The sequence below is a fragment of the Eleutherodactylus coqui genome, chromosome 1 (assembly GCF_035609145.1).
Source record: "Eleutherodactylus coqui strain aEleCoq1 chromosome 1, aEleCoq1.hap1, whole genome shotgun sequence".
Lineage (NCBI taxonomy): Eukaryota > Metazoa > Chordata > Amphibia > Anura > Eleutherodactylidae > Eleutherodactylus > Eleutherodactylus coqui.
In genome coordinates this window covers 169081626-169109557 of record NC_089837.1, presented here as the reverse complement: position 1 = coordinate 169109557, position 27932 = coordinate 169081626, and the positions used below count along the sequence as shown (strand labels likewise).

The 27932-nt window shown below is 40.8% G+C and overlaps 1 protein-coding gene across 1 annotated transcript in view; it reads left to right on the top strand.

Annotated features, from left to right (window-relative positions):
• The window catches only part of CSMD1 (CUB and Sushi multiple domains 1), a 1401348-nt gene that overhangs the window by 772342 nt on the left and 601074 nt on the right, over window positions 1-27932 (top strand). The window contains exons 9-10 of the mRNA XM_066607269.1: window positions 23-147; window positions 15829-15950. Of these exons, the coding sequence (XP_066463366.1) occupies window positions 23-147; window positions 15829-15950 (247 nt within the window). The remainder of the gene's footprint in view (window positions 1-22; window positions 148-15828; window positions 15951-27932) is intronic.

Below are 27932 nucleotides of genomic sequence, written 5' to 3'. Positions count from 1 at the left end.
CTTTTCTTCTGGCTACTTCTAGAGTTGGTGCCAATGTCCAATTTTCCTGTGATGATAATTATGTGTTACAAGGCTCGAAGAGTATAACTTGTCAGAGAGTGACTGACACGCTCGCTGCTTGGAGTGATCACAGACCAATCTGTCGAGGTAAGCAAGTGGGAAAGCAGGTTCACATTTAAATACTCAAAAATTATAGTGCGCACGTTACTCAAAGGAAAAAAAAAGACATAAAATGAAAACTCTATGAAATTCATGCTACTACTGCTATATGCTTTACGACCTGAATATAGTTATTCAATGTTTCTTAAGAATGCATTTTATGTTTGGTTGAAAAAAATTACATTGAACGACAGACACAAATTGCACAGGAATGTGTGACTGCCAGTGTCACATAATACAGCACTGACTTCAATTGTGCCTTTCATACATACAGTTCAAATAGAATCATTTAGAAATCACCAGTTTCCTGGCAAGAATTTCAATACCAAAGTTCATGGTGTGATAAAAAGCTTCACTATATCTGTTTTTTTGTAACATTGGAGATTGCTGCATAATATTGTAAAAGAGTGGACCAAAAGTCTGCATTAACCCTGCTAAAATGTTAGGCTTCCTGTTCTGGATGTTTGTAAACCCCCATTACCTCAAAATGATTCCCACAAGACACGAAGCAGCATCACTATGCTAGCAGAAAGAAAGAAAAGGTGAGCACCTTCAAGCTGAAATTTAGCTGTTCCCATAGTAACAAGAAGTGTGACAAGAGCTGAGAGTAAAGGTAAAGGGCAGAAAACCGTCTTAACTCAAATAGTATGTAGGAGTTTTCAGCATGTGGTGTTATTATGCAATAAATAAACAAACTCTTTGTAGGTTAAGCAGGTTCTTAGGTTAAATTGACTGGGCTCATCCAGTGTGCTTGAACTTTAGTGCTGCTTTGTTTTTAGCTCAAAGGAAGAGATAATGCTTCACACTAAAGTCAATATATGGATATACACTAATATTTTGTAAAGGAAAACAGAATACCTATAAAAAAAATAGGCAAAATCGCGTCTTTGTTCTCGCAATTTTTTAGCGTCAGCCATGTGTTTTTTGAGAATAATCTCGCATCGCTGCCACCCGCCATAACGTTGCATAATTTTTTATTGCAAAACTCATTAGGACTAAGACTAAAATCGCATCACAACACAAGTTTGTGCGTTGCGATAAAAAGGAAGCCATATAGGTAAACATGCAAGATGAAAAAAATCGCACATCACAGAAAGCTAGAGGATGCCTTGCAACAGTGAAAATGGCAAGGAAACCATTGAAAATTATTGGTTTCTTGAATCTCCTTTTTGCCTCACTCTCACATTGTGTGAAAATCGTGCGATTTTATCGGCTGTGTGAAACCACCCTTAGGGCTCAGTCAGACGAGCAAAGTTTTCACACATGTATAGGTGTGTTTAAAAAATGGATCTACTAGAACCAATGCTTTCCATTGAAAGCGGTCACATGTCCATTTTTTAGAAGCACTTAAAATTTGCATCTGCAAAAGATAGGAGAGCGTTTTTTAAAGCGGAGCCTTCCTCTCTGTTGCATCGCTTTGCACGAAAACGCGGTTTTTCGTGGGTTGCGATGCAACTTTGACAGTTGGAAATCCTCTTGTCAAAGCCCTTAAATAAGCCCTAGGAGAAAAAAAACAAACACATCACCTAGAACACTTTCCCGCTCCGACAGGTGTTCTCTCTGGCTCCCTGGCACTGTTTTTCTTTATTTCTTCTAGCCAGGGATTGAAAAATCCCCGCCTCTTGGAAGCGCTGCCTCAGATTGGCTGAGCACTGTGACCAATCACAGCCATTTATTGAAGAGAAGACAGGAGGTAATTAGAGATGAGCGAGCGTACTCGCTAAGGGCAAATACTTGAGGGAGTATTGCCTTTTGCGAGTACCTACCCGCTTGTCTCAAAAGATTTGGGGACCGGCGGGGGTGAGCGGTCAGTTGCGGAAGAGAGCAGAGGGAGCCGAGGGGGAGGGGAAAGAGAGAGATCTCCCCCCCCCCGTTCCTCCCCGCTCTCCCCCGCCACTCCCCACCCCCTGCCGGCACCCAAATCTTTTGAGGCGAGCGGGCAGGTACTCTCAAAAGGCAATACTCGCTCGAGTATTTGCCCTTAGCGAGTACACTCGCTCATCTCTAGAGGTAATGGTTTTTTGTTTGTTTTTTTCCTGCTAGGGCTTATTTTCAGGGTAGGGCTTATATTTCAAGTCCCCTCAAAAATCTCTGCAGGGGTTCCTTCATCCCATTGTTGTCAATGGAGCGGTAGCAGTGCCAGCCCTATTGAAGGCAATAGGAGAAGATCACTGCTGAGATAGCTGTGGCAGGGGATTTCTTCATCCCCACGTGGAGTCTCCTCATCACAAAACACTGTGACCGTGCTGTCACAGTGTTCAGTGATGAGGGGGCTCCTGTGGTCATTAGAGAATTCCCTGCCCCAGCTGTCACAGCAGTGGCAGAGGACCGCAATCTTCTCTTATTGTTTTAAATGGGATGAGGACTGCTGCCACCGGCCCCATTGACAACATGGTGAAACCATCCAGGGGTTTCACATCTAAGGAAACCTCTGCTGCAGCCGTCACAGCCGCAGCAGGGGATAGTGATTTTCTCTCATTGCTTTCAATGGGGCTGCACTATTTATGTGCGAATTTTAGCTTTGGTCACATGTTTTTTTCACATACGTTCAGGTTTTTTTTTTTAACACGCCTATACATGTGTGAAAAAAAAAACAATCATCTGACTGAGCCGTTACAATATGATTTTTTATTTTTTAAAATATTTTTAAAAGACATGGCAATGCTAATTATATTTTTTGTTTGAATTTAGATGTAACAACTATGAAAAGGGAACTTTTTTAAACTTTTAATTTTTGTTCTAGAATAATTAAAAAATCGTTATCTACTTGTTATTTTTTTTTTGTCCTATTATGGAATAATCTAATTACTTGTACAATATACTGTAATACTTCAGTATTGCAGTATATTATACTTAGAATAGTTTCTTATTAAGCTCTGATTAATAGGCATAGCGAAAATTTCATGGCAGGCCTGTGAGCTTTTACTGAGCCCCAGGCTGCTAGGGTAACCAAAACAGCACCCCACAATCTAATCGCAGGGAGGGGGGTGATCAGGGGACTGAGGAAGCCCCCACGCATTGTATTTTTATTTAAATGATACTATCAACAACCTATGATTAAACAAATAAGAATATCCACACCTACTACTCTAAGGTCGCAATGATTTCCCTAGGTCAGCTTGTTATCTGCTCCATGACTCTCCAGGTCACACTCAGCAATGCTAGGATGACAGTTCTCATCTGTGAGTCTCCTGAAAGAGTGTGCTTATCCTGTTCCATAGTGGAGTCCTTGGAGTTTGGAGCTCTTCTATGCTGGGTGTATTGCTACTTGCAGATAAGTTGCTGTGGGTTCCTTTTCAGTTGTATTTCTGCTTTTCATTTCCATTTTGCTTTGCTGATCGGTTCATCTCTACAGGGGTCCCTATGGGGCAGTCAGAGACGATTACTCCGCTTCTGAGCAGGGACCCTTCACCTCCCTGCTAGGTTAGGGCCAGGCTTCCTTCTCCCTGGAGTGGTGCTACCGTTCAGCATAGCGTGGTGTGCAGCTATTTCCAACTATGTATACATTCCCTGTTGCCATGCCGAGTGTAGTACTTTTGTGTCACACAGGCTTAACATCTGGGTTACGTATGTCAGTTGTGGTGCGCACTGCTCTTCGGTACATAAACCTATCTACTAAAGTAGCTGTGAACATCACCCTGCGTCCGTGCTGAGTGTGGTGCTTGTGAGCCGAACAGACGTGACAATGACCATGTGAAATGAGAATTTTCATTTCCACTTTTCAAGAGCCATAACTTTTTTATTTCTTCATCGACATGGATATACTGTATAAGAGCTCATTTTTTGCATAGTGAACTATAGTTTATATTGGCACAATTTTTGGGTGCATACAATGTTTTGTAAAATTGTTACAATTTTTTCTTTTGAGAGCATGGAAAGAAAACGCATAAATTCTGCCACTGTTTGTTTTTTCTTTTTTACAGCGTCAATTATACAGCATATACATTTTTTCTGCTGGTCGCTACAATTACAACAATACCAAAAACATTATAATTTTTTTTAGGTTTTTTCACTTTTGCACAATAAAAACCCTATTTTTTTTTAAATTATAATTATTTTTCTGTCATTGCATTGCATTTATGTCCCTAAAGGAACGATCGCTATCATAAGGCATTGCAGGACTTATGTACTGCAATGCCTTATTACTGGTTATAGTGAATTATAGGCAATAGCAAAACAGAATTTCTGCATCCGGCATCCTTTTGCCATGGCTGCTTGTCGGCCCTCCGTGATTACATCGCGGGAGTCCGATAACATCACAGAGGGAGCGCACTCCCTCTGTGAACCCTTTACATGCCGCAATCTACATAGATCCTGTTGCAGCTATCAATAACAGCTGGCTTCCGCTGCCGGATGTCATGTTGCCTTAAGCACCACCCTGCCGTAACATAACCTTACGCCCTGTGGCGGAAAGGGGTTAATTAGCTAAGTTTTCTGTTTTTTTTTTTGTTTAACTTACCCATGAGAAAAATATAATGAATTAAATTAAACAAGCTGGGATTGCTATGAGAATTTTTGTTTAGTAAATGCATATACTGTAAAAAAAAATAATGCATTGTGAAATATATGGGAGAGGAGGAGGTAAGCTAAAGAGAAAAGTTATGGTTGAAGCAAACAATTACTATATGTTGTTTCTGTTTTCGGCTGTGTGCCTATCATTTCATCATTATTCCATGGCATATAATTGTCACAATATAGAGACTTGGAATACAAAATACTATGCATATTTATTAAACAATGATAGCTCTGCTAACCTTGAGCAACTTCTTTAAAGAAAAATGGTTGCAACGCTAAAAGCTGACAGAGCATTAGCATCTGCCAGGCGTCTTCTATGTTTAGAGATTGCCTTTCAATCATAAAGTGAAAGCTAACACTTTAGGAATAATGCTGTACATGTACAGGCATCATGTAAACATAACCTCAGCTACATTTGAAAGAGTACAACATAGCCAGTCACATTTGTATGTAGCACAGGGATATACAGATAGTACAATTCTAGTTAATAGATTAAATACATGAAAGCATGTTGTACCTTAGTATTCCTCCAATGTCATAGGGAGGCAAATCGAGAATTGTTGTACCCTATTCCATCGTATTCCATATGATGTTGATATTGTATTCTAAATACATTGTTTTTAGGGCATGGTAATCCCATCAAACAGTTTACTGAGTAGAGATGAGGAGGCACTGTATGGAGCAGCTCCAAAAGTCACTGGGCCCTGAACACACAAATGCACATAGAATGTCTGCTTTCAAATGTATCAAGGTGTCTTTCCATAGCTAATGTACAGCTCCTTGTCTATAACCCCCTTCGCCTTACAGTTGCCAATCTAATGGTTTAGGGTACTTTTACACAAGATGACTATTGCCCCAATAATCGCTTTAACAGTGATTTTGAGAGATAGTCAGCTCACATAAAAACCAAGTGATTATTGGGCCGTGTAAACAGGCAGTCATTAATCTTTGAATGATGGCCTGTTTGCAGTGAATGGAGTCAGGCAACCAGAAGAGATCTCTGCTGCCCCGCCTTCATTCACTGAATGACTATCGCTCCTTTGTGAAAGCACCAATGTGGAAGTCGCTGGGACAGCTCTGGTGCACTAAACAGTCGTCCTGTGCAAAGGTACCTTCAGTCATGGATATAACTAGCCTTTACGTTGCCTAAGGCGAAGTATGAACTGCCCCCATCCCCCCCCAAAAAAAATACTCTGTGGAAGAGGGAGGGCAAAAAAAAAGTTACGCAAAAACAGCAAGTGCCTAATTAGGGCAATATTCACACACAGTATTTTTGCATGTGAATCACTGAAAATGCACAAGATTGAAAATACAATTCACTGTGCACAGATTTCAGGTAATCCTGGGACTTTACAATTCTCCAGCATGCTGAAAATCACTCTACCGGATGAGATTCTACTCAGGAAGCATTGTCTAAGTGGGACTACAGTGCAATATTTATATGTTTCTCACTAAGCAGATAATCTGCCCAGGGTAACAAGCATTGACCAATAATGAGCATGATCATTAATAATAATAATCGTTATTTGTTTAGCGCCAATTTATTCCACAGCGCTCTTAAGCAGAGGAGAACACAAACAGTACAGTAGTTACATGTGGATACCATACACTTAATTAGAAACAAGTGGGTGGGGGGAATGCGGAAGGTGCAGGGGCAGTAGATGAAGCATGGGGGCACACAAACAATGGGATGATTACATGTCGTATTCAGTTATTTGGAGAGAACTGGGGAGGAGGTGGTAAGGAGGTACAGGGGCAGAAGATGTATATGAGGGGCAAAGTGAGAGGTGTAGGAAGCCATGGGGAGAGGCAGGGGACATGTTGTGAGTGGGGGTGGGGATAAGGCAAGGAGGTTTGGTATGCTTCTTTGAAAAGGTGTGTTTTTAAGGCGCAGCTGAAATTTTGTGCATCTGGGATTGTCCGGATGTTTTAGGGTAGTGCGTTTCAGAGGAACAATGCTGCCCTACAGGAGTCCTGGAGGTGAGCATGTGAGGTTTGTAATAGAGGGGTGTTTAATCTGAGTTTGTCAGCGGATTGGAGTGTGCAGGCTAGGTGATTTATGGAAAGAAGGGAGGAGATGTACGGTGGCACAATGCCATGGAGGGCTTTGTGGGTGAGGGTGATGAGTTTCAATTTAATTCTGTAGTGAATAGGCAGCTAGTGCAGTGATTGGCATAGTGCAGAGGCATCTGAGTAGTGGCTGAATAGGAAATGCATCTAGCTGCCGCATTTAGTATGGATTGAAGGGGGGAGAGTCTGGTGCCGGGAAGGCCGATGAGCAGTGCGTTGCAGTAGTTGAGTTGGGAGTGGATGAGGGCAGCAACGAGTGTCTTTAGCGTGTCTATGGCGAAAAACAGATGGATTTTAGCAATATTCCTGAGGTGCATGTGGTATGTTTTGGCCAGAGATTGGATGTGGGGGGGTAAAGGAGAGGTCAGAGCCCAGTGTGATCCCAGCGGGCGTGCTGTCTGGGGCTTATGATTGTGTCAGATACTGATATGGAGTTGCGGGGGGAAGGTTGGCTGGAAGGCAGAAAGACTAGGTCAGTTTTTGAGAGGTTAAGTTTGAGAAAAAGGGAGGACATGATGCTTGTTTAAAATGGTTAAATGGGCAGATGATTACTTGTATGGGGACAAATGATTTTAGTATATACTGCTTGTCGTCATATAGGGTTAATTTGTTGCAGCAACAAATTAATTCTATATGGGGACAAGCAGTGGATACTAAAATCATCTGTTCCTAGACCGGGAGGAAAGAAGTGCTTCCTCCATGTCTTCCGGCCATATACAGGACCTTTGGCACATCCAAAAAACCTTTGGAATTGTGTCACCCCCAGGCATCCTGTCATGTTTAATCCAGCTGACCTGACAAAGGGGCTCGTCCCCGATACGCTTTTTCACTTGCTGTTTTTTTATTTTGTTAATAATTAAAAAGAAGTGTTTTCACTATCGCATATTGGACCTTAATCTTCTACTAGCTTAGAGTGTTGCGCCTTCACACCAGTACTGTAGTTTGGTATTAATCACTATGTGATGGCATTATTTGGCTCTTATACAATGTTATTGGTCATACAAATCTTTGTAGTGGTCTTTATTCAGTAACAATATGCTGATATCAGTCACTATGTGGCAGTTAGAGGTGATCAGGGTCTGATGGCATTATTTGGTAATAGTGGTATTATTGGTAACGTTAGTCTTGGTATAGTGGGTGTATGGTTTTTAGCACTGCCATGTGATAATGTAAGCTAGAGTGTCTGGCACTTTTCTTCTCTCTGATACAGCCAAGATCATGAGGTAGCTGAGAGCAGCAGATGTTAAGGAGGCTATGTAATAAGCCATAATGCCCCTGTATCAATGATTGCATTGGCACTTGGAAGCCTGTTAACATTGTAATGGTATATCCTGTGAAAAATATTGTTTATAGTTAAATTCAGACCATAATTCTAAAGATTTGTTTGCATTTACACAAAAATGTTTCTATCTACAGATATTCCAGGACTAATGTTAGAATAGCGCCACCTCTGTTTATTAACCCCTTAGTGACAAATCCTGTTTGCGCCTTAGCGACGGAGCCAAATTTTGGAAATCTGACATGTGTTACTTTAACATAGAATAACTCCATAAAGGTTTTGCATATCCAAGCAGTTCTCACATTGTTTTTTCACCACATATTGTACTTCATTTAGGTGGTAAAATAGACCAATAGAATTTGTGTATATTTACTAAAGTGCCAAAATTGGGAACATTTTGGTAAAAAATATATTTTTTTTACATTTTCCACTGTGTTATTTCAAATATGTCCACACATACTGTACAATTTTTTGATAAGATATATATTTCCATCTCTTTACTTTATTCTGGGCACATATTTGAAAAACTGATTTCTTTTTTTAACCATTTAGGAGACTTACAAATTTAACATTAATTATCAACGTTTTGAGGGACACTTTGTTTTCCTACACCATTTCCTACAAGATTGCAAAGGCTCATAGGTGTCAGAATGATAGATACCCCCACAATACCCCCACAGTATTTTGATCCCATTTTTTTCAGGAATTAGTGCAATGTAGAGGAGAAAAGATAAAATGTCATATTTTTGCAAATATGACATAGTGCACATGAAAATGAGGATTTAAACCCCAAAATAGATATCCATGTTTGTCCTGTGTTCAGAAACATAGACATTGTGGCCCTAATCCTACGTCTATATGCATAACGGGGTCCAAATTGAAAGAAGCAGCCTGTGGCTTTCAGAACAGACATTTTGCTTGATGGTGATTTAGGCCCCATTGCCCACTTGTAGAACCCCCACAAATGACTCCATTTTGAAAATTAGGCCTCGTAACGAATTCATCTAGGAGTGTGCTGCGTATTTTAACGCCAGTTTCTGAATGAATCTAAGCAAAGCAGAAGGGGAAAAAATAACATTTTAATTTTTTAGCAATCGTGTCATTTTAAAAAGAGATTGTATTGTATGCGCAACGGGGCTCAACCCGAAAGAAGCAGCCAGTGGCCTTCAGAATAGATATTTTGCTTGAAGGTGATTTACGCCCCATGCGTAGAAGGCAACGTAAGGTCCTGGAATGACCATATCCGCGGGACATCGCGGAGGACGGGGTGAGTATTTTAACTTTATTTTACTTTTTAAAACTTTCCGTGTTTGCCGTTAGCCATTGGATAGCGGCAATCACAGGCTCGGGGACTGGTCAACGTGGTCCCTGGTAATGTCTCCTGCTTCCTGGCTACCTTCAGTAGCCAGAGATTTCAAATGTCTCGCAACGATCCGGTTTTCTGCGCATGCGTCGCCACTTTTCCTTTGGCGCACATGTGCAGAATACAGACTAACGTCCTTTTTGGACCAGATTGTCACGAGACATCGCGGAGGACAGGGGTGAGTAGTTTCAGTGCCCCTCATGGATGCGATCCATGAGGGGAGCTGAAACTCTAACTTTTAACTTTTTATTTACTTTAATGCCATCTGGGCTATCCTTCTAAGGATGCATGTTTTTACATCCCTGAGGATTAAAGCCCACAAAGCCAGGACGTAAAAAAAGCAATGGGGCTGTCATTAAGGGGTTAAAGAGATTTCTGGGTCCAGCCCACCTAAGTAAATATTCCAAAATGGTCATAGCCATTCAGTCTTGCTTCTAGCCAGGGTAGCAGAGAGAAAAGGAAAACTGAGCAGGTAGGACAATTACTGAGATAGATGCAGATTAGAAACAGCAGGTTGAGCTATTCTAACATTAGTCCTGGGGTGTAAACATTTTGTCAAATTAGTGTGAATACAAAAATGTTAATAATTATGGGATTGACTTAGCTATAAACAATATTTTTGTGGGACAACCCCTTTAAGAACTATGCCTCTCTATTAGAGAAAACTTGTGCACCCCAACTTGTTGCCAAACCCCTAAACGAGACCACTATCAGGTACTGCTATGTCCAAAAGTAAAGGCAGAGGCCTATTTATTAGGGTCACCGGAATCACAGTTGCAATCCTGCCTTTAATCCTGGGGGCCAAGAGGCCCACTTGCCACTATCATGCAGCACCCAGGAGAAAGTCCCTCTCAGCTCGCGGCCCCCTGCATCGTAACTTCGAGCTATTATCTCACAGGAAGATATAGAAGTTACACATCTCTTTTATATAGTGATATTGAGCATGCTGGTGTAACTTGGGCATCTCCTGTATATAATTATAGTACCGTAGTAATTATTAGGAAATTATACTACCAGCGCTTCTAGTGGCACATCACACACATAGTAGCTTGATTACCACACAAGACAAACACAGTTCGACTCATCCCACAGCAGTGACATTACCACAAATCCTTCAGCCCACTGGATCTCTGTGGTTGGAGGTATGTCAGTGTGTTCTGTCAGGACTGCTGAGTTGTATCTGACATAATAGCGGTTTAGTTGTATTCTCATTTTGTTATTTTTGTCCTCCCCTTTTCAAGAGCTCTAACTGTTGTTCTTCTCTCGGTCAGACTCTGTTTTATATATGTTGTAGGACCTTCAAGGATGTCACCAGGGGGTGGAGTGATGATGTCTCCAGGGGTGGAGCATAAGAATCTCACACACAAACACACACACACACACACATACATACATACATACTCACATACAAGTGGTCTTTAGTAGTTTGATATGTATATCTGGTATATGTTATACATCTGTATATAGCAATACGGAACATGCTGGTATAACCTGTGTATCTCCTCTATATTATTGCACACTTTACGCACAATTAAAAAATGCATCAACAATCTGCATGCGATTCTCATGCATGTGTTGTTGAAGGTTTTTAATAGTGTATGCAGTTTCTAAACAACGCATGTGGTTTTTAACTAATGTGTGCAGTTTTTTATTTGCTTTTTAATTGTGGTTCAAAAATGCAACAAAAAACACCAACCGGTAACACAGCCTAAGGCCTTAGTCAGACGGGCGTTTTTTCGCGCGATTTGCGCATGCGCATGCGATTCGCGCATATATAGAACCAATGGTTCGCTATGGTATCAGTCACATGTCCGCTTTTTATGCGGATATGCGATAAATTATAGGGCACGACGATTCGCAGATCGCGCCTATCTGCGTTCGGCGCTTTATGTGCGCACCAAAATCATTTACTGCAGCTTGCTGCGTTTTTTTCGCCGGCCAGTCTAAGTTTCATGCGCATTTTGATGCGCACGGCGATTTTTCTCCGGTCAGACGGGCGTTTTGCTGCGACGATTAACGTGGCTAGGTGCAGATTTTTCCCGCGATTTTTCGCCCCCGGTCACGCGATTTGCGCATCCGCATCCGACATGCGATGCGCAAATCGCGCGAAAAAACGCCCGTCTGACTAAGGCCTAAGGGTGCAGTCAGACAAGCGATTTTTTAGCGCATGTATAGGAGCAATTTAAAATGGGCTCTAATAGAACCTATTCTTTCCAATGAAAACGGTCACATGTCCGATTTTTACATGCGCTCAAAAATTTGCACCTGCAAAAGATAGAACATATGAGTATGCATGAAAAAAATTGCTCGTCTGACTGCACCGTAAGGCGCTACAAACAAATTTTCATGTAGTCCAGGATATGAGTCGTGTTTGGATAGCTTAGCTTAGAGGCTAGCTCACTTATGTAAATTTGTTTTGCAGCTGCACACAGCATGGTTTAGGTATGGATACAGGTGCAGATGACTGCAGACTGTATAGTTTAGGTATGGATACACATGACTGCAGGCTGTATGGTTTAGGTATGGGTGCAGATGACTACAGGTTGTATGGCTTAGGGATGGGTGCAGGTACAGATGGCTGCAGGTTGTATGGTTTATGTATGGGTGCAGATGACTACAGGCTGTATGGTTTAAAGATGGGTATAGGTACAGTTGGCTGCAGGCTGTTTGGTTTAGGTATAGGTACAAGTGCAGGTGACTGCAGGCTGTATTGTTTAAGTATGGATATGGGTGCAGATGACTGCAAGCTATTTGGATATGGTCGCAGGTGATTGCAGGCTGTACGGCTTAGGGATAGGTACAAGTGCAGGTAACTGCAGGTTGTTTGGTTTAAGTATGGGTGCAGATGACTGCAGACTGTGTGGTGTAGGTATAGGTACAGGTGACTGCAGGCTTTTTGGTTAAGGTATGGGTGCAGGTGACTGCAAGCTATATGGTTTAGTGATGGGTACAGGTGCAGATGACTGCAGGCTGTATGCTTTAGGGATGGGTACAGGTGAAGATGACTGCTGGCTGTATGGTTTGAGTTTGAGGTAAAACTTTGAGCTGGATACTGATTTGGAAAATAATAATAAACAACATGTGGTACCAATCAGAGAGATGTCATCTGTGATCACTAGAGGTAATGGCAGCTTTACACAGAATAACTATTAGCTTAAAAATCGCTTAAATGAGTGATTTTCAATGCTATTTGACTTCTGTAAACACAAAACCCAACAAGGTAATGAGTAGAGATGAGCGAGCATACTCGTCCGAGCTTGATGCTCGTTTTAGTATTAGGGTGCTCGAGATGCTCGTTACTCGAGACGAGCACCACGCGGTACTCGTCTCAATTAAACGAGCACTGACCATTGAATTCAATGGAGCCGGCAATACAGCCGACTCCATTGAAAGCAATGGGCTGCTGGCGAGCGCGGGATGAATTTTCGGGAAGGGCTTAAAAATATAAGCCCTTACCTGAAAATCATCCTAAAATGTGTAAAAAAAAAAAAAAATTTATACTCACCTTTCCGCTGCAGCCGGAGTTCAGCCGCGTCTGGCCGGCAGTTCTCCTGATCTGCTGTGAGTAGTATTCAGCAGCCGGGGATTTAAAATCCCCGCCTGCTGAATGAGCTGCCTCTGATTGGTCACAGACTCACCAATCAGAGGCAGCTCTCACTCACACCCATTCATGAATTCATGAATGGGTGAGTGAGTGCTGCCTCTGATTGGCTCAGCGCAGGGATGACAGCTGAGAGCTGCCTCTGATTGGTCCCTGCGCTGAGCCAATCAGAGGCAGCACTCACTCACCCATTCATGAATTCATGAATGGGTGTGAGTGAGAGCTGCCTCTGATTGGTGAGGCTGTGACCAATCAGAGGCAGCTCATTCAGCAGGCGGGGATTTTAAATCCCCGGCTGCTGAATACTACTCACAGCAGTTCCGGAGAACTGCCGGCCAGACGCGGCTGAACTCCGGCTGCAGCGGAAAATTTTTTTTTTTTACACATTTTAGGATGATTTTCAGGTAAGGGTTTATATTTTTAAGCCCTTCCCGAAAATTCATCCCGCGCTCGCCGGCAGCCCATTGCTTTCAATGGAGCCAGCTGTATTGCCGACTCCATTGAATTCAATCGGCTAACATCGTTCTTCTCTGCCACAGCTATTACAGCTATGGCAGAGGAGAACGATCTTTATGCTGACAGTGCGGGGGGGGGGGGGGTCTCACTCTTGCCACTATTGTGGCTTAATAGTGAGACCTCGGAGCCCGAAATGCAGCCCTGTATGTTGCTCCTCGCCTGCCCTATCCATTTCTGTGTTTTTTACATGACTTTGGTGATTTGCTAAGATTTTCTCAAATGAAAACCTTAGCGGAGCACCAGTCATATACAAAAATGCTCGAGTCGCCCATTGACTTCAATGGGGTTTGTTACTCGAAACGAACTCTCGAGCGTCACTGAAAGTTCGACTCGAGTAACGAGCACTCGAGCATTTTGGTGCTCGCTCATCTCTAGTAATGAGTAAGAAATCACCCAGTAGTTGCTAGTCGCTTTGTCTTGGCTCACTGAAACTTATTCATTAGTGAGTGACTCTCTCCATGTAAACAGGCAGTTGTTCATCTTTAAACAATTGCCTGTTCATGGTGAATGGAGGCAGGTGGCCAGAAGAGATCTCCAAGGCACTCCGCCTTAATTCACTGAATTACTATTACTGGTGTGTGACTGTGCAGGACCAATAGTCATTGGGACCGCTATCATCTGCTTGTGCTACCAACAGCCATCCTATGTATCCTTAAATGCAATGTAATCACTATCACTGTGTACAGCTGGTGTCCATTATATGGTGACTGCATTATTTTGAGGTGTCCTAAATCCTGAAGCTAAACCACTGTATCTACTTAAGGCCACTATTATAAAATATGTCTTGTAGATATGGGGCCCTGAGTAAAGGTGACTGTTTGCTGCAATGATTTGGAGTCTACATAATTTGTACGTGCAACTTACCTGCACCACACTGCACACTGATTGTAAAGAGTTGTCCATTCGCCCGATACTACATGTTTACTTATTAGATAATGTACCCTGGAAAATGTGCAATAAATGTGGGGAAAGAAAGCTCTCTGGGTCTTCTATGTAACCCAGATTGTTAGACCCTGCATCTAAAGCAAGTTACATGCTTATAATGCATCTGATTTCAGAAGTGTAATTCGCTACATGGATATGGTAGATGGCACTTGATTAGTCATGCTGGTATGGAGTTCCTTTTTAGTACATCTTTCCAGCTCAGGGTTCAGGCTATGACTCCATAAAACACCATTTTTAATGGAGAAAAAAAATACTCATAATAGGTATCACTGTTTTTGGAATGACCCAAACTAAAAAACATCATATGGTTTATCCTGCATGATGAACGGCATAACCGAACAAAAATAAAACAGAATTGGTGTTTTTCCTTCATCCACATCCCAAAAAACATAGTAAAAGCAATCAAAAAGTGGCATGAACCCCAAAATGGTGCCAATGGAGATTACATGAAAAATAATACATCATACAGCTCTGTTGAATGCAGATCTGCATCAAAAACCATGTAAAAATCCATACCAATGGCACAGATTTTGACACTTTTTTTTGCATGATTTTGATGTGAATTTTGGTGCAGACAATCTGCACCATTTTCCGTTACGTGTGAATGTACCCCAAAGATATGTTTCAGAGTATTGCTTGATGGTTGGTTTATTAGGGAAAAGGGCACATTTGTACCTAATTAACAATGTACTTAAGGAAATTATGAACCTGGACTTACCCAAACTGGAATTGAACAAATGAAGCCACACAGAATGTGAATAAGGCTGCATTCACACGAACGTATATCAGCTCGGTTTTCACGCCGAGCCGATATACGTCGTCCTCATCTGCAGGCGGGGGAGGATGGAAGAGCTAAGTGCAGGAACTGAGCTCCCGCCCCCTCTCTGCCTCCTCTCCACCCCTCTGCACTATTTGCAATGAGGAGAGGCGGGACGGGGCAGGGCTAGGTTCCGAGAATTAGCCCCGCCCCCGTCTGACCTCTCCCCATTGCAAATAGTGCAGAGGGGTGGAGAGGAGGCAGAGAAGGGGCGGGAGCTCAGTTCCTGCTCCTGGCTCTTCCATCCCCCCTCCCCTGCAGATGAGGACGACATATATCGGCTCGGCGTGAAAACCGAGCCGAAATACGTTCGTGTGAATGCAGCCTAAAGCTCTTAAAAATAGTTTTATATATCATCAACCAATTTCTATAACACAACACAGTCTAGAGTAGAAACAAGTGTTTACTATACATCATTAACTTTTTATAAAACATTCAAAATATATCGTAATTAGAATGTAATTAACGCACTTAAGCTTGCATTTGAATGTCTAACATATTGTGACTGTAGCAAAATAGTCCTTATATTTAAAACAAGTCTATGAATTACTATATTTCTACAGCTAGAACGTGTGGATCAAATCTTCAAGGACCAGCAGGCATTATTACTTCGCCGAACTATCCAGTTCAGTATGAAGACAATGCCCATTGTGTTTGGGTTGTAACCAGTACAGATCCAGACAAGGTATGATTATATTTTACCAGTAATTTTGGTTCTTTATTTTGTACTTTTCTGCTTATTGTTATTTGTAAATAAGTATTGATTTGCATGTAGTAATTGTTTGCTGCTATATTTGTCTAGTTAAGGATATATTGAATGGGTAAAGTTTGAAAATCAAAATTATTCTATACATTTTATACAGCAGTTGAATATTAAGTACCAATCCCAGCCATTCCACTGTTTCTTCATGATTCTTGACCGCATCATGATCAAGTGGGACCCCTCCTACAATGCCCTAACAGCTGCCTTTGTTATAGTGGCATAAGGCATGATATATTAGCATACTAATACATTAGAAGTAGTGATGAGTGAATTGTTAAAAAGTTTGGTTTGACTGGTTTGCCGAACTTTTGCAACAAGTTCATTTCAGTCCAAATTAATTTGAACTGCACTGAAGTCAATGTTACACATATGTGTGCATTTGCACACCTTCCTTAGACCTCTATGGACCTCTTTGTTATGCAAATGCACATAACATAGAGCGGGACCTATTTTCTTGCACCAGCAAGAACCGTATGTGCAAAAAAAAAAAAAAAAAGAAATGAGAATGAACATATTGAAATCGCTAAAATACACTTGTCTAAAGGATGAATAGTATTGAGCAAACCAAAGCAGTCAAACCCTCTTTTGGGTAGAACTTTGCTAAAAGCTCGGTTTGGGTTTGTGCGGAACCAAACTTTTAGCAAAGTTTGAACTGAAACAGAGTTCTACTGCTTCACTTCATGTCAAAGAGCAATTCCTCGGTGGGACTAAGTAAATTGTAAGAAAAAATTATAACCATAAGAACCTATAATTTTTAGATATACAGATGACTATAATAACCTAAAAAATTAATAAACAAGTTATTTAATGTGAAAAGTGAATGGTATAAAAATTGAAAACAAAATCACTTTCTTCTATATTCACACAATAAATAAATAAATTGTAGAGCAATTTATATCTGTCTGTCCATCACCAAATAATACAATTTCTCCAGCATACAGGAGGAGAATAAATGACAGGCGAGAGTTGCCTGTGATTGGCTGAGCGCCTCAGCCAATTAGAAGCAGCTCTTTCAGCAGGCGGTGCCAATGTGCACCATGACTACTGTAGACACTGTTATTTGTGACAGACTGCCCTGTCTGTCACCCTAATAACTAAGTCCTCCCATACCAGTTATTAGGGAGACAGATTGTTCTATTCTCCTTCTTACTGGAGTAGACACTTCTCTTCTCCTTCTTAGGGTGGACACCCACTGGCAATTTTTTCTCCATAGCGATGCAAGACTAACGTTAAAGTCTCGAATCGCAGTGCGAGAAAAAAATCGACATGACGCCAGGATATCGGCATCACGCCGACATATCGCCAGTCTTTTCAATGGGGCCGCCTCCTGAAATGGCTGTGCAGATTGGCTGAGGGCCCAGCCAATAGCAGTTACTGCTTAGCTATTGGCTGAGCGCTCAGCCAATCACACATAGCCCTTAACTATTCATTCATGAATAGCTATATCTTAGCTAAGTTTCCACAGGGATGAAGGAAACTCCAGCCACAGCTGTCACAGCTGTCATAGCTGTGGCAGAAGTCCGCAGCATTCTCGCTATGCTTTCAATGGGGCTAGCGCTGCTGTTGCTGGCCCCATTGAAACCACTTGCGATATGCCGGTTCTATACCGGCCTCTTTCTTGCGCTGCGAGACGAGAGTTTTCTCGTGCTCTCGCAGCGCAAGAGAGAAAATATCGCAAGTGTGCGTCCACCCTTACTCTACGCTTCAATTCTCGTTCTTACTGGAGTAGACATTCCCCTGGCAGTCAGAGGACATATCATACTACAGCAGTGCTAACCCTATCGTGGCATTCCCCTCATCTGCCAACATTGCAAACTTGTTGAGGTGTGCAAGTTCAGGACTAGCTTCTCTGACACTCTACCACTACTTCTGTCACCCAGCTAGCTACTTAATCATCCTGCACTCCCATGCTACCATCCACTCCCACATCTGCCTAGTTAGTGTCAATGGATCTCAGAGTTTTAAGCTACTCATTTAGATCCAAGATCTGGGTTTCCAAATGTACAACATGCACACATCTTGAATAGCAGTATGCACCCTTGAATGACAGTTGAAGGACTGAATATATAGCACAAGATATACACTGGACTGCATTGTCAATCATGGAGCACATTCTAAATGTATATCATACATATATATTAGATAAAAGTAATGTACGCAAGCAAAAATTAAAAAAGGTAGTGTCACATCATCTGTCACATGATATCAGTCTTAATGTGTCTGTTCTGAAAGGCCCATAAGTATGAGACACAACTAAGCAAGTAGCATAAAGACAAAGTTATGGAACAGTATATATCAGGATTGAATTATATAAAAATATCCAAAGATCCACAGCGGAGATGGAAGTATCTGTCCATAAGAATATTATAAGTCATACATTCCAGGAAATGGAGATTTTTTAAAGATTGGCCAGAAAAAAAATGCTTAAAGAAAAACTTAAAAAAACATGTTTGGAGTTCACCAACCTGCATGTGGCAGACTCCCAAAACACATAGAAGAAAGTTCTTTGGTCAGATGAGATTAAAACTGAGATTTTTAGGTATTATGATAAATACTATGTGCGATGCAAACGCAAAACTTCCCATCAACCCAAGAACACCATTACCACAATCAAGCATGGATGGCAGTATTTTGCTGTCCGGACATTTTTCCTCTACAGGGACTAAAAAGTTTGTCAGGATTGAAGGAAAGATGATAGCAGTAAATAAAGAGTAATTCTTGAGGAAAACCTGTTTTATTTTGACCTAGATTTGAGACTGGGATGGAAGTTCATCTTTTGCAAGACAATAACCCTAAACATGGTGCTAAAACTACACTGCAGGGGGTCAAAGAGGAAAAATGGAAATGTCTTAGAATAGTTTAATCAAAACCCAGGCCTCTATTGAATTGAGAATCTGTGAGATGACTTGAAGACTGCTGTACACCAATGCAACCCATCGAACTTAAAGACTTGCTTCTGTAATTGCATCAAACGATGGCTACACAGAGTATTGACTGTCAAGGGGTGTATACTTATGAGAATAGGCCATCAACAACAATTGCCTAGCAAACCTATTTAATTATTGTTTATGTCACAGTAAAAAAAAATAGTTTCCACATTCAAAGCAATAAGGTTGTTGTCTAAATCAAAGGCTACAAAACCCTCAAAAATCCATTATAATTCCAGGTTGTAATGTATTAAAACAGGGAAAACACTAAGGCCTTAGTCACACGGGTGTTTTTTCATGCGATTTGCGGATCGCATGACGGATGCGCATCCGCAAATCACGTGACCGCTGCGCGCAAGTCGCCCGCAAATCGCCCGAAAATCTGCTCCTAGCCGCGTTTCATTAGAAACGGGCCGGAGCTGTCCAGCGCATTGCATTCAATGGAGACGGCAATAGAGCCGGCTCCATTTAAAGCAATGCGCTGCGGGCGAGCCCGGGATGAATTGTCGGTAAGGGCTTAAATATATAAGCCCTTCCCTGCAATTCATCCTAAAATGTGTAAAAATAAAAAATATATATATACTCACCTTCTCCCGGCAGCCGGAGCTCCGTGCGGCTGTCCTGCAGTGGGTGTGAAGGGGGTGTGAGTCAGACCTGCCCCCTGATTGGCTCAGCACTGAGCCAATCAGAGGCATGTCTCACTCACACCCATTCATGAATTCATGAATAGATGTGAGTCAGACCTGCCCCTGATTGGCTCAGCGCTGAGAGGCAGCAGTCACTCACCCATTCATGAATTCATGAATGGGTGTGTGAGTGAAACCTGCCTCTGATTGGTCAGGGCTGTGACCAATCAGAGGCAGATCATTCAGCAGGCGGGGATTTTAAAGCCCCGCTGGCTGAATAGTGCCGAGAAGCAGTTCAGGAGAACTGACAGCGGCCGCGGCAGAACTCCGGCTGCAGCGGAAAGGTGAGTATACAATTTTTTAAAATTTTAACACATTTTAGGATGAATTGCAGGGAAGGGCTTATATATTTAAGCCCTTCCCGACAATTCACCCCGCGCACGCCGGCAGCCCATTGCTTTCAATGGAGCGGCTGTATTGCCGGCTCCATTGAATTCAATGGGCAAACATCGTTCTTCTCTGTCACAGCTGTTACAGCTGTGGCAGAGAAGAATGATTTGTCTTCTATATGTTCTCAATGGGGTCGGCGCTGCTGCCGCCGGCCCCGTTGAGCGCATATAGAGAAGAGAACAGGAATCGCAGATCGCAGATAGGTGCGATCTGCGATTTCTGTTCTATAATTTATCGGACAAGCGCATAAAAAGCGCTCATGTGTCCGATACCATTGCAAAGCAATGGTTTTATAAAATCACCGGACGCATGCGCATGCGCAAATCGCGGCAAAAAACGCCCGTCTGACTAAGGCCTAAGGGGATGAATACTTTTGCAAGCACTGTAAATCCAATTTCAGTTCATACTTCACTTTATTAATATGTAAAACTATAAAATAAATGTAATATTCTTTGTACTACTTATTGATTTCAGGATATTTTAATTATATGATACGTTTAGCTTTATAATACTAGACTGCATTTTTTACAGTGATTTGGAAATGTTATGAGCAGAATAGCAATCATTCGTTTCTGCTTTTCCAAACCTTTGTTATATTCTTTTCTTGGCTGCTTTGAGTGGAAACCATTATGACAAATCTAACAGTTTGCACAGGCTTTTAGGGATTTATTGTTGAGGCTGCTTAATTCTTCTATGATTCTGAATTATGCTTTTAGTATTACTGTCATCCAATGCTTTTAAAACTACCACATTTTAGAGCTACATCTCTCAGGTGAAATTGTTTTTGTAAGATCAACTACAGACTCCAATACTACATGTAAAACCAGTTTATATTTTATGTATATTCATGCTATAGTTACCTATCTTACTATTTGCCTACTGTTAGGGTTATAAAAAAATATTCCTTGCTTTGATTTTTAATAATTAATTTTAACAGATAGACAAAGGAAAAAAAATCTGAATTGCATATTTATTCCCATACCATGTAACAGTGCAGGGAATTTTACTTTGTCTTCAAAAAAAAAGCTGTATGTACTGACATTTTTTGACAGAGTAAATGAGATGATTGCCCAAACAAATAATATTGCACAGTCATCTCTAAAATACTGTTTCCTTTTTTTTTTTAAATGTCCAGTCAATAAAGCATACCATTAGTAATCCACTTAAAAAGTTCTTGAGATGTGGTCCAAGTCTCTAAATTTAAAATTATATGGCTATACGCATATGGACATTATTTCCGACCATGTTTTCTGTCTGGAAACAGAACTTATTCATTCGAATGAGTGTATTCACATACTTTTTATAGGAATAGCCCGGGAAAAAAATCTAAAGTCCTTTTATTATACAATATTTGCTCAAGAATAGTACATGTATATGTGTGGTGTCCCACACATCTGATAGCAAACATATGGGGTGTCTGTGTGCTGTCCAATGCAAGATACACAATTTTAAATTTGACTATGTGCAAGTAGCCTAATGCCAAATTAAAATCAGTGCACTCCACTTATCAAATCACATTAATTTTTTTAGAATTGGACAAATGGAGGGCTCAGCCACACAGGCGCATTGGCGCCCGTGTGACTGCAGGTAGCAGACGGCCGTACCTGAAGACGGACGTCTCTCTGCAGCGCCGGAGGAAAGAACATGTGACCGGCTTCATTGCCGATCATGTGTTCTTTCATTAGCGCTGCAGAGAGACGTCCGTCTTCAGGTATGGCCATCTTCTTTCTGCAGTAACGGCTCAGTGACACGGGCGCATCGGCACCGGTGTACAGGTGCCGATGTGCCCGTGTGACTGAGCCCTAAGAATAGATTTGAATAGCTGCACTTGGTTTCCTCCTGCTGAGAGCAAGAGATACCTTGGAATGAGATAATGATAATGCTAAACCCTGGAACAGAGTCTAAAGAATTCCAAGTTTACCCTTAAACCCATATACAGAGATTTTAACTTTGCAGTGGAAAATCCCAGGTCGCTAGCTCAGAAGTAGTTTCCGTTTGCAACAGCTGATGTGAAACTAAGAGATTAGTGATGTCAGAGTATGTTTAATACAAAAGACAGGTCAGGGTTGACGCAGACAGAATTCTGTCATGGCCATAAACAATGTGTTTGTTTTGGGCAATAGAAAGAATAATGCAACAAAATACTTCCATCTTGTGCTAGATAAGATTATAAAAGTGGTGAGGACTAAAATACAGAGTTTCTGATTCTGTGGTAAAAAAATGTCTTTCCACGGGGTCATCATTAATCTGCACTGATGCTGCAGGCATTATGCAGCTAGGATTAATGATATGCTTAAATTCCATTGCTCTAATTTTACATAAAAGTAATTTTCCATAAGACACTGCAAAACTGTGCAGATATGTTCCAATGAGTGCTGAAATCTAGAAAGAACACCAAAATATCACTCAGGTAGACCACCAAAAGGGCATTGCTGAATCTAAAGGGCACAACTTAATACTCAAAGTGCCAGTACAGAAATATGGTGTTGTTGACTATTGACATGGCATGGAAAAGCCAAGGGATTATTGTCGACTTACGCTACCACTGGTTTTGACTATGTCATGGTCAAAAATAAGTAAAATTGTGGAATTTTTGGTAGGATACAAGGAGTGAAAATGTAACCGCTGGTTCTCAAAGTAAATACTCCATTAAATCTCATCAGATTAAAATAGACAAATGGACAGGTCCTGACAGTGTACATCCATGAGTTCTAAGAGAAATAAGTAATGTAATAGACAGATCGTTGTGTCTTTTATTTAAGGACTCTATAGTGACAGGGACTGTTCCACTGGATTTGTGAATAGTCAATGTGGTGCCAATATTTAAAAAGAAGTTGAAAAGCGAGCCAGGAAACTAAAGGCAGTGGATCTTGACTTTTCCAAAGTGTTTGTCACTGTGCCATATAAATGACTAATATATATATATATATATATATATATATATATATATATATATATATATATATATATATATATATATAAAATGATACTTATACTGATTGGGTCACCATGACTACTGGGGAACCACAGGGTTTAGTATTGGCCTTTTTCTTTTTTTTTAAATATATTTATTAATGATCTGGTAAAAGAATTGAACACTAAAATATCAATATTTGCAGGTGATACAAAATTATGCAAATTAACACAAGAGAGGAGAGAATGTGGTTGCAAGTGGATGTGGATAAGTTGTAGGATTAGGCAGAAAAGTGTCAGTGAAGTTTAACATATGGGGAGGTAAAATACGTGTCAACATTACACACTAAATGGGAAACTACTAGGCAATACTGACATGGGAAAAGATTTAAGGATTTTTGTTAACTGTAAACTTAACTTGAGCAACCATTGTCATACAGCTGCTGCCAAGGCAAATGGAATCATGAGGTGCATCAAAAGGGATATAAGGGCACATGAGGAGAATATTATTCTTCCTCTCTACAAGTCACTGGTCAGACCACGTATTTAATATTGTGTACAGTTTTGTAAACTAGTAGTCAAGAAGGACATATCAGAGCTTGAGCAGGTTCAAAGATGAGCAACTAAATTAATAAATGAAATAGGTGGAATACAATATGCTGACAGGTTTTCACAATTGGGGTTATGTAGTTTAGAAAAAAGAATGGCTAAGGGGCGACCTAACAACCATATATAAATATATCAGGGTTCAGTACAAAGATCTCTCCTACAATCTATTGATACCCAGGACTGGGACTTTAACAAGGAAGCATTCTCTATGTTTAGGGAAAAGCAGGTTTCTACACCAACATGGAAGGGAGTTCTTTACTGGAAGAGCATTGAGACTACAGAACTCTCTGCCCAAGTACTGGGTGATGATGAATTCGATAAAAGAGCTTAAGAGCAGCCTGGACGCCTTTCTTGAGCATTAAAATATTACATGTTATAGTCACTAATTACTGCAGAATGGTTGTTGATCCAGGGATTATTCCAACTACCAGAGTTGAAGTCAGGATGGTTTTTTTTTCTCTTAAATGAAGATAATTGTCTTCTACCACATAACATTGGGAAGGGAATGTTAATAGACTACACTGAATGGACATATGTATTTTTTGTCCTAGCATGCCAAGTTACTATCTCAGATATAGATTTGCTGTTCTACCACAATTTTTTCTTTTGTACCTACTCCATTTTTTCAGTAATGACTTGAGAGCTACACATAATTTTTGAACTCTGTTCTAGTCCCACTCTAAAAGGTTAGGACAGAAACATTAGAAGCAAGTGTGTTGTTTGAGTTCCTGTTATTTGTTAGGGCTCAGTCACACGGGCATTTTTACGCGCGTATATACACGTGTAAAAAAACGCATGACCATGTCCATTGCCACCCATATGTTCTATCTTTTGTAGGTGCAAGGTTTTTTTTATGAACGAGGTACGAACGTTTTTACACGCGTAAAAACGCCCGTGTGACTGAGCCCTTAAAGATTAAAATTGTCATTTTCTTCCAATGATGAAAGGTTTTGTGGTCTACTGTATCGTGCATGATTATTAGGAGTTCCATTTTCTCGACTTCTTCTGTTTTTTTCCGTATCATATCCTGGAGGTTTTTGTCTCTTCTAATAAATGTGTTTACTTCTTTTTAGACTAACATAAATGACTGTATTTTACTTAATGACTGTTTTATCTGAAGAAACTAATCAAATCGATAGACTCTGACCTCTGTAAAGACATGTAAAGGACATTATTCAAAGATTTCACATTTATTTTAAACGAACAAGGTGTCTTCTATTTCTACTGGCTTCCAATTTTCATACAAGTAGTTGGTTGGTCTTAAGACCACAGATGCATTGAGGTCCCTGGTCAGGAACCTTAGTGGAGGGAATCCTCTGTGATCCAATCAAATAAATCACCATATGGCATGATTCCAATGGTATAAAAAAATGGGGAGATTGAACAATGCCTCTACAGCGCCACTAGGTGCTGTTCCTAAGGATAAACCATAGCCTTCCTGACCCAAATCATAGGCCTCTCACGAGCTAAGCCAGCAACCTACTGCACACTGATCAGGGGCAAATACCCCCAAAGAGTCTCTCTGTGGATAGTTCGCTTTTGCATCTGGAGATGAGTCTGGCTTTGGTTTATGTTCCCAGTCATCATTATAAAGCTTGTTAAAAGGTCAGACATTGACATGCAAAAATGCTACCTTCTAATAGGTGTTCCATCTTCCTATCTAAATAAATTTCTCAGAGAAGCATGCAAAGCCTTATAAGTCTCCTCACTAGGTGTTCTCCCTAAAGAGAAACAATACCCTTTCTGACTCAATTGTATACATGATGGGTGCCTGGGGGACTGAACTCTCTCTCTCTTTCAAGTTCAAATTGACAAAAAAACAAGTGGAACTCCTTCAAAGGTGTGCTTCATGTGCATATTATTGTATCTTTAGAATTATAGATGCAATTCAACACTGGTTATGAGTATAGACTGTTTAAATAAAGCAATGTTTTTGAGTATATACCCTTCATCAGGCAAAATAACAGAAGTTTATGTTGGAAGAAAGTATTCTTATGTAAAGGTCTCAGACCCTCTGGGACACAGTCACCATGTGAACCCCAATCACAACTACATGGCTTTGGCCCTCTCCACTGAATTATAAGAATTTATGAAGTCAGATGATCTGTCAATTCCATCAGACTTTAATGGACAGAGCTACACACATAGCTAGCCATCTTTTCACTTTTCACTTGACTGGATAAAGTAACTTAGAAGACAGGGGACTCCAGCTTTCTTCAGAGGTCAGAATCTCAGAGATGTGTAAAAACTCTACACTACCCATATAAATAGTTATCACAGACCTGTATGCTACTGCTATGTGATGACACATAGTATGCTGCAAACTACAGATGTAGCAAAGTTTAAGAGTGGCTTTACGTAGGACAACTATCAGCCAAAAAATAGAGCAAGCAATTTTTGGCAATAGTTGTTTCATGTAAACGTAGGACCAAACAGGATACTGAGCAAGAAATCACTGAAATAAAACAACTAGTAAGTGAGTTATTCCTTAGTGTAATGGTAATGAGGCATATTTGAATAACTGACTGCCTGTTCAATGGACTGAGTGAATGGAGGCGGATGGGCTTCACGGTGGAATATAAGCCAATCTTATCATGATATGCTTCATGGTGGTACACAACCCACAGAAGATGGGACGCACACTTGGAAGTGCGCCCATCCTGTGATGCACTCCACTGTGGAATACAAATTAATACCCTACACAACAGAATGTGCTAAGAGTAATAATGATCATTCATGTGTACAAGGAATTGATACATTAATATACAGTCTACCTAGAGGCAATGCCCGATAAAATATAATTAAGTAAATACAATTTGATACCTGATACCAATATGTATCAAATGAATCAAAATCAAATTGTATAATCAATTATTATAAATAATGATAAATAATATGTACTGTGATATGCAAATAGTGTAATCAAATTCAAATACATCAGCTTATCAGTAATAAGAAAGAAGCCTATTTATTATGACAAAGCTTCCGTCTAAATAGGATGAATGGAACTCGCTCTTTGTCCTGAACGTGACCCATGTCTAATCTGCAAAATGACAAGAAATGGATTTTATTATTTACTGAGCAGGTATATGGTTAGATATTGACCCTGTCTTTGGTCTAAGAGAGGGCCATGGAAAGATGATGACAGATTCTTTTTAACCACTTAAAGGGGTTGTCTCGCGATAGCAAGTGGGGTTATACACTTCTGTATGGCCATATTAATGCACTTTGTAATATACATCGTGCATTAAATATGAGCCATACAGAAGTTATTCACTTACCTGCTCCGTTGCTGGCGTCCCCGTCGCCATGGTGCCGTCTAATTTCAGCATCTAATCGCCCGATTAGACGCGCTTGCGCAGATGGATCTTTTCCCTTTGGCTCGGTCCGGCAGCAGCGGCGTTCTGGCTCCGCCCCCTTGCACGCGTCATCGCGTAGCTCCGCCCCATCACTTGTGCCGATTCCAGCCAATCAGGAGGCTGGAATCGGCACACGTGACGGGGCGGAGCTACGCGATGCCGCGTACAAGGGGGCGGAGCCAGAACGCTGCTGCTGCCGAACAGACCCGAAGGCAGAAGACCCTTCTGCGCAAGCGCGTCTAATCGGGCGATTAGACGCTGAAGTTAGACGGAGCCATGGAGACGGGGACGCCAGCGCAGGGAAGGTAAGTGAATAACTTCTGTATGGCTCATATTTAATGCACGATGTATATTACAAAGTGCATTAATATGGCCATACAGAAGTGCATAACCCCACTTGCTATCGCGAGACAACCCCTTTAAGGACAAGGGTGTTTTGGTCATGAAAGACCAGACACTTAGGGATTTTACCCATGTGGTGGTTTTACTGCCCTATTATTTTCTTCAGCTATCAAAATTATTTTTACTGGAAGTTTTATTCATGACATACAGGGGTATTTTTTATATTTTGTGTTTACTGGCTTTTTATTCATTTTTTTAGTTTTATTAGGAGGAAAAAGCCAAAAAAATATGTATTTTTATATCTATAGTTGTTTATTTTTTTTAATTAGTATATTCATTCTAAAATAAAATATGGGAATGGGTTCCTAATTTGGTTTTGGAAGTTTTGATATATAATTTGTATAGTTGTGAACTGCAGGGAGCATATGGTGACGACTTTGATTGGCATTGGCAATTTGTTTTTTTTTTCCTATGTATATATTTTTATTTTATTCTGTAATTTATTCACTTATTTTTGTAACCATAATTTTTACCATTTATGTGCCTCATGACATCATATAAGACCTTTAGGGGGCATTCACATTGTATTTTTTTTAAATTATATTTCATGCTCTTTCACTATAGCTGGGCCATCCCAGTTACAGGTAAAATATCCCCCTGTAGTGGCAAAAGTCATTA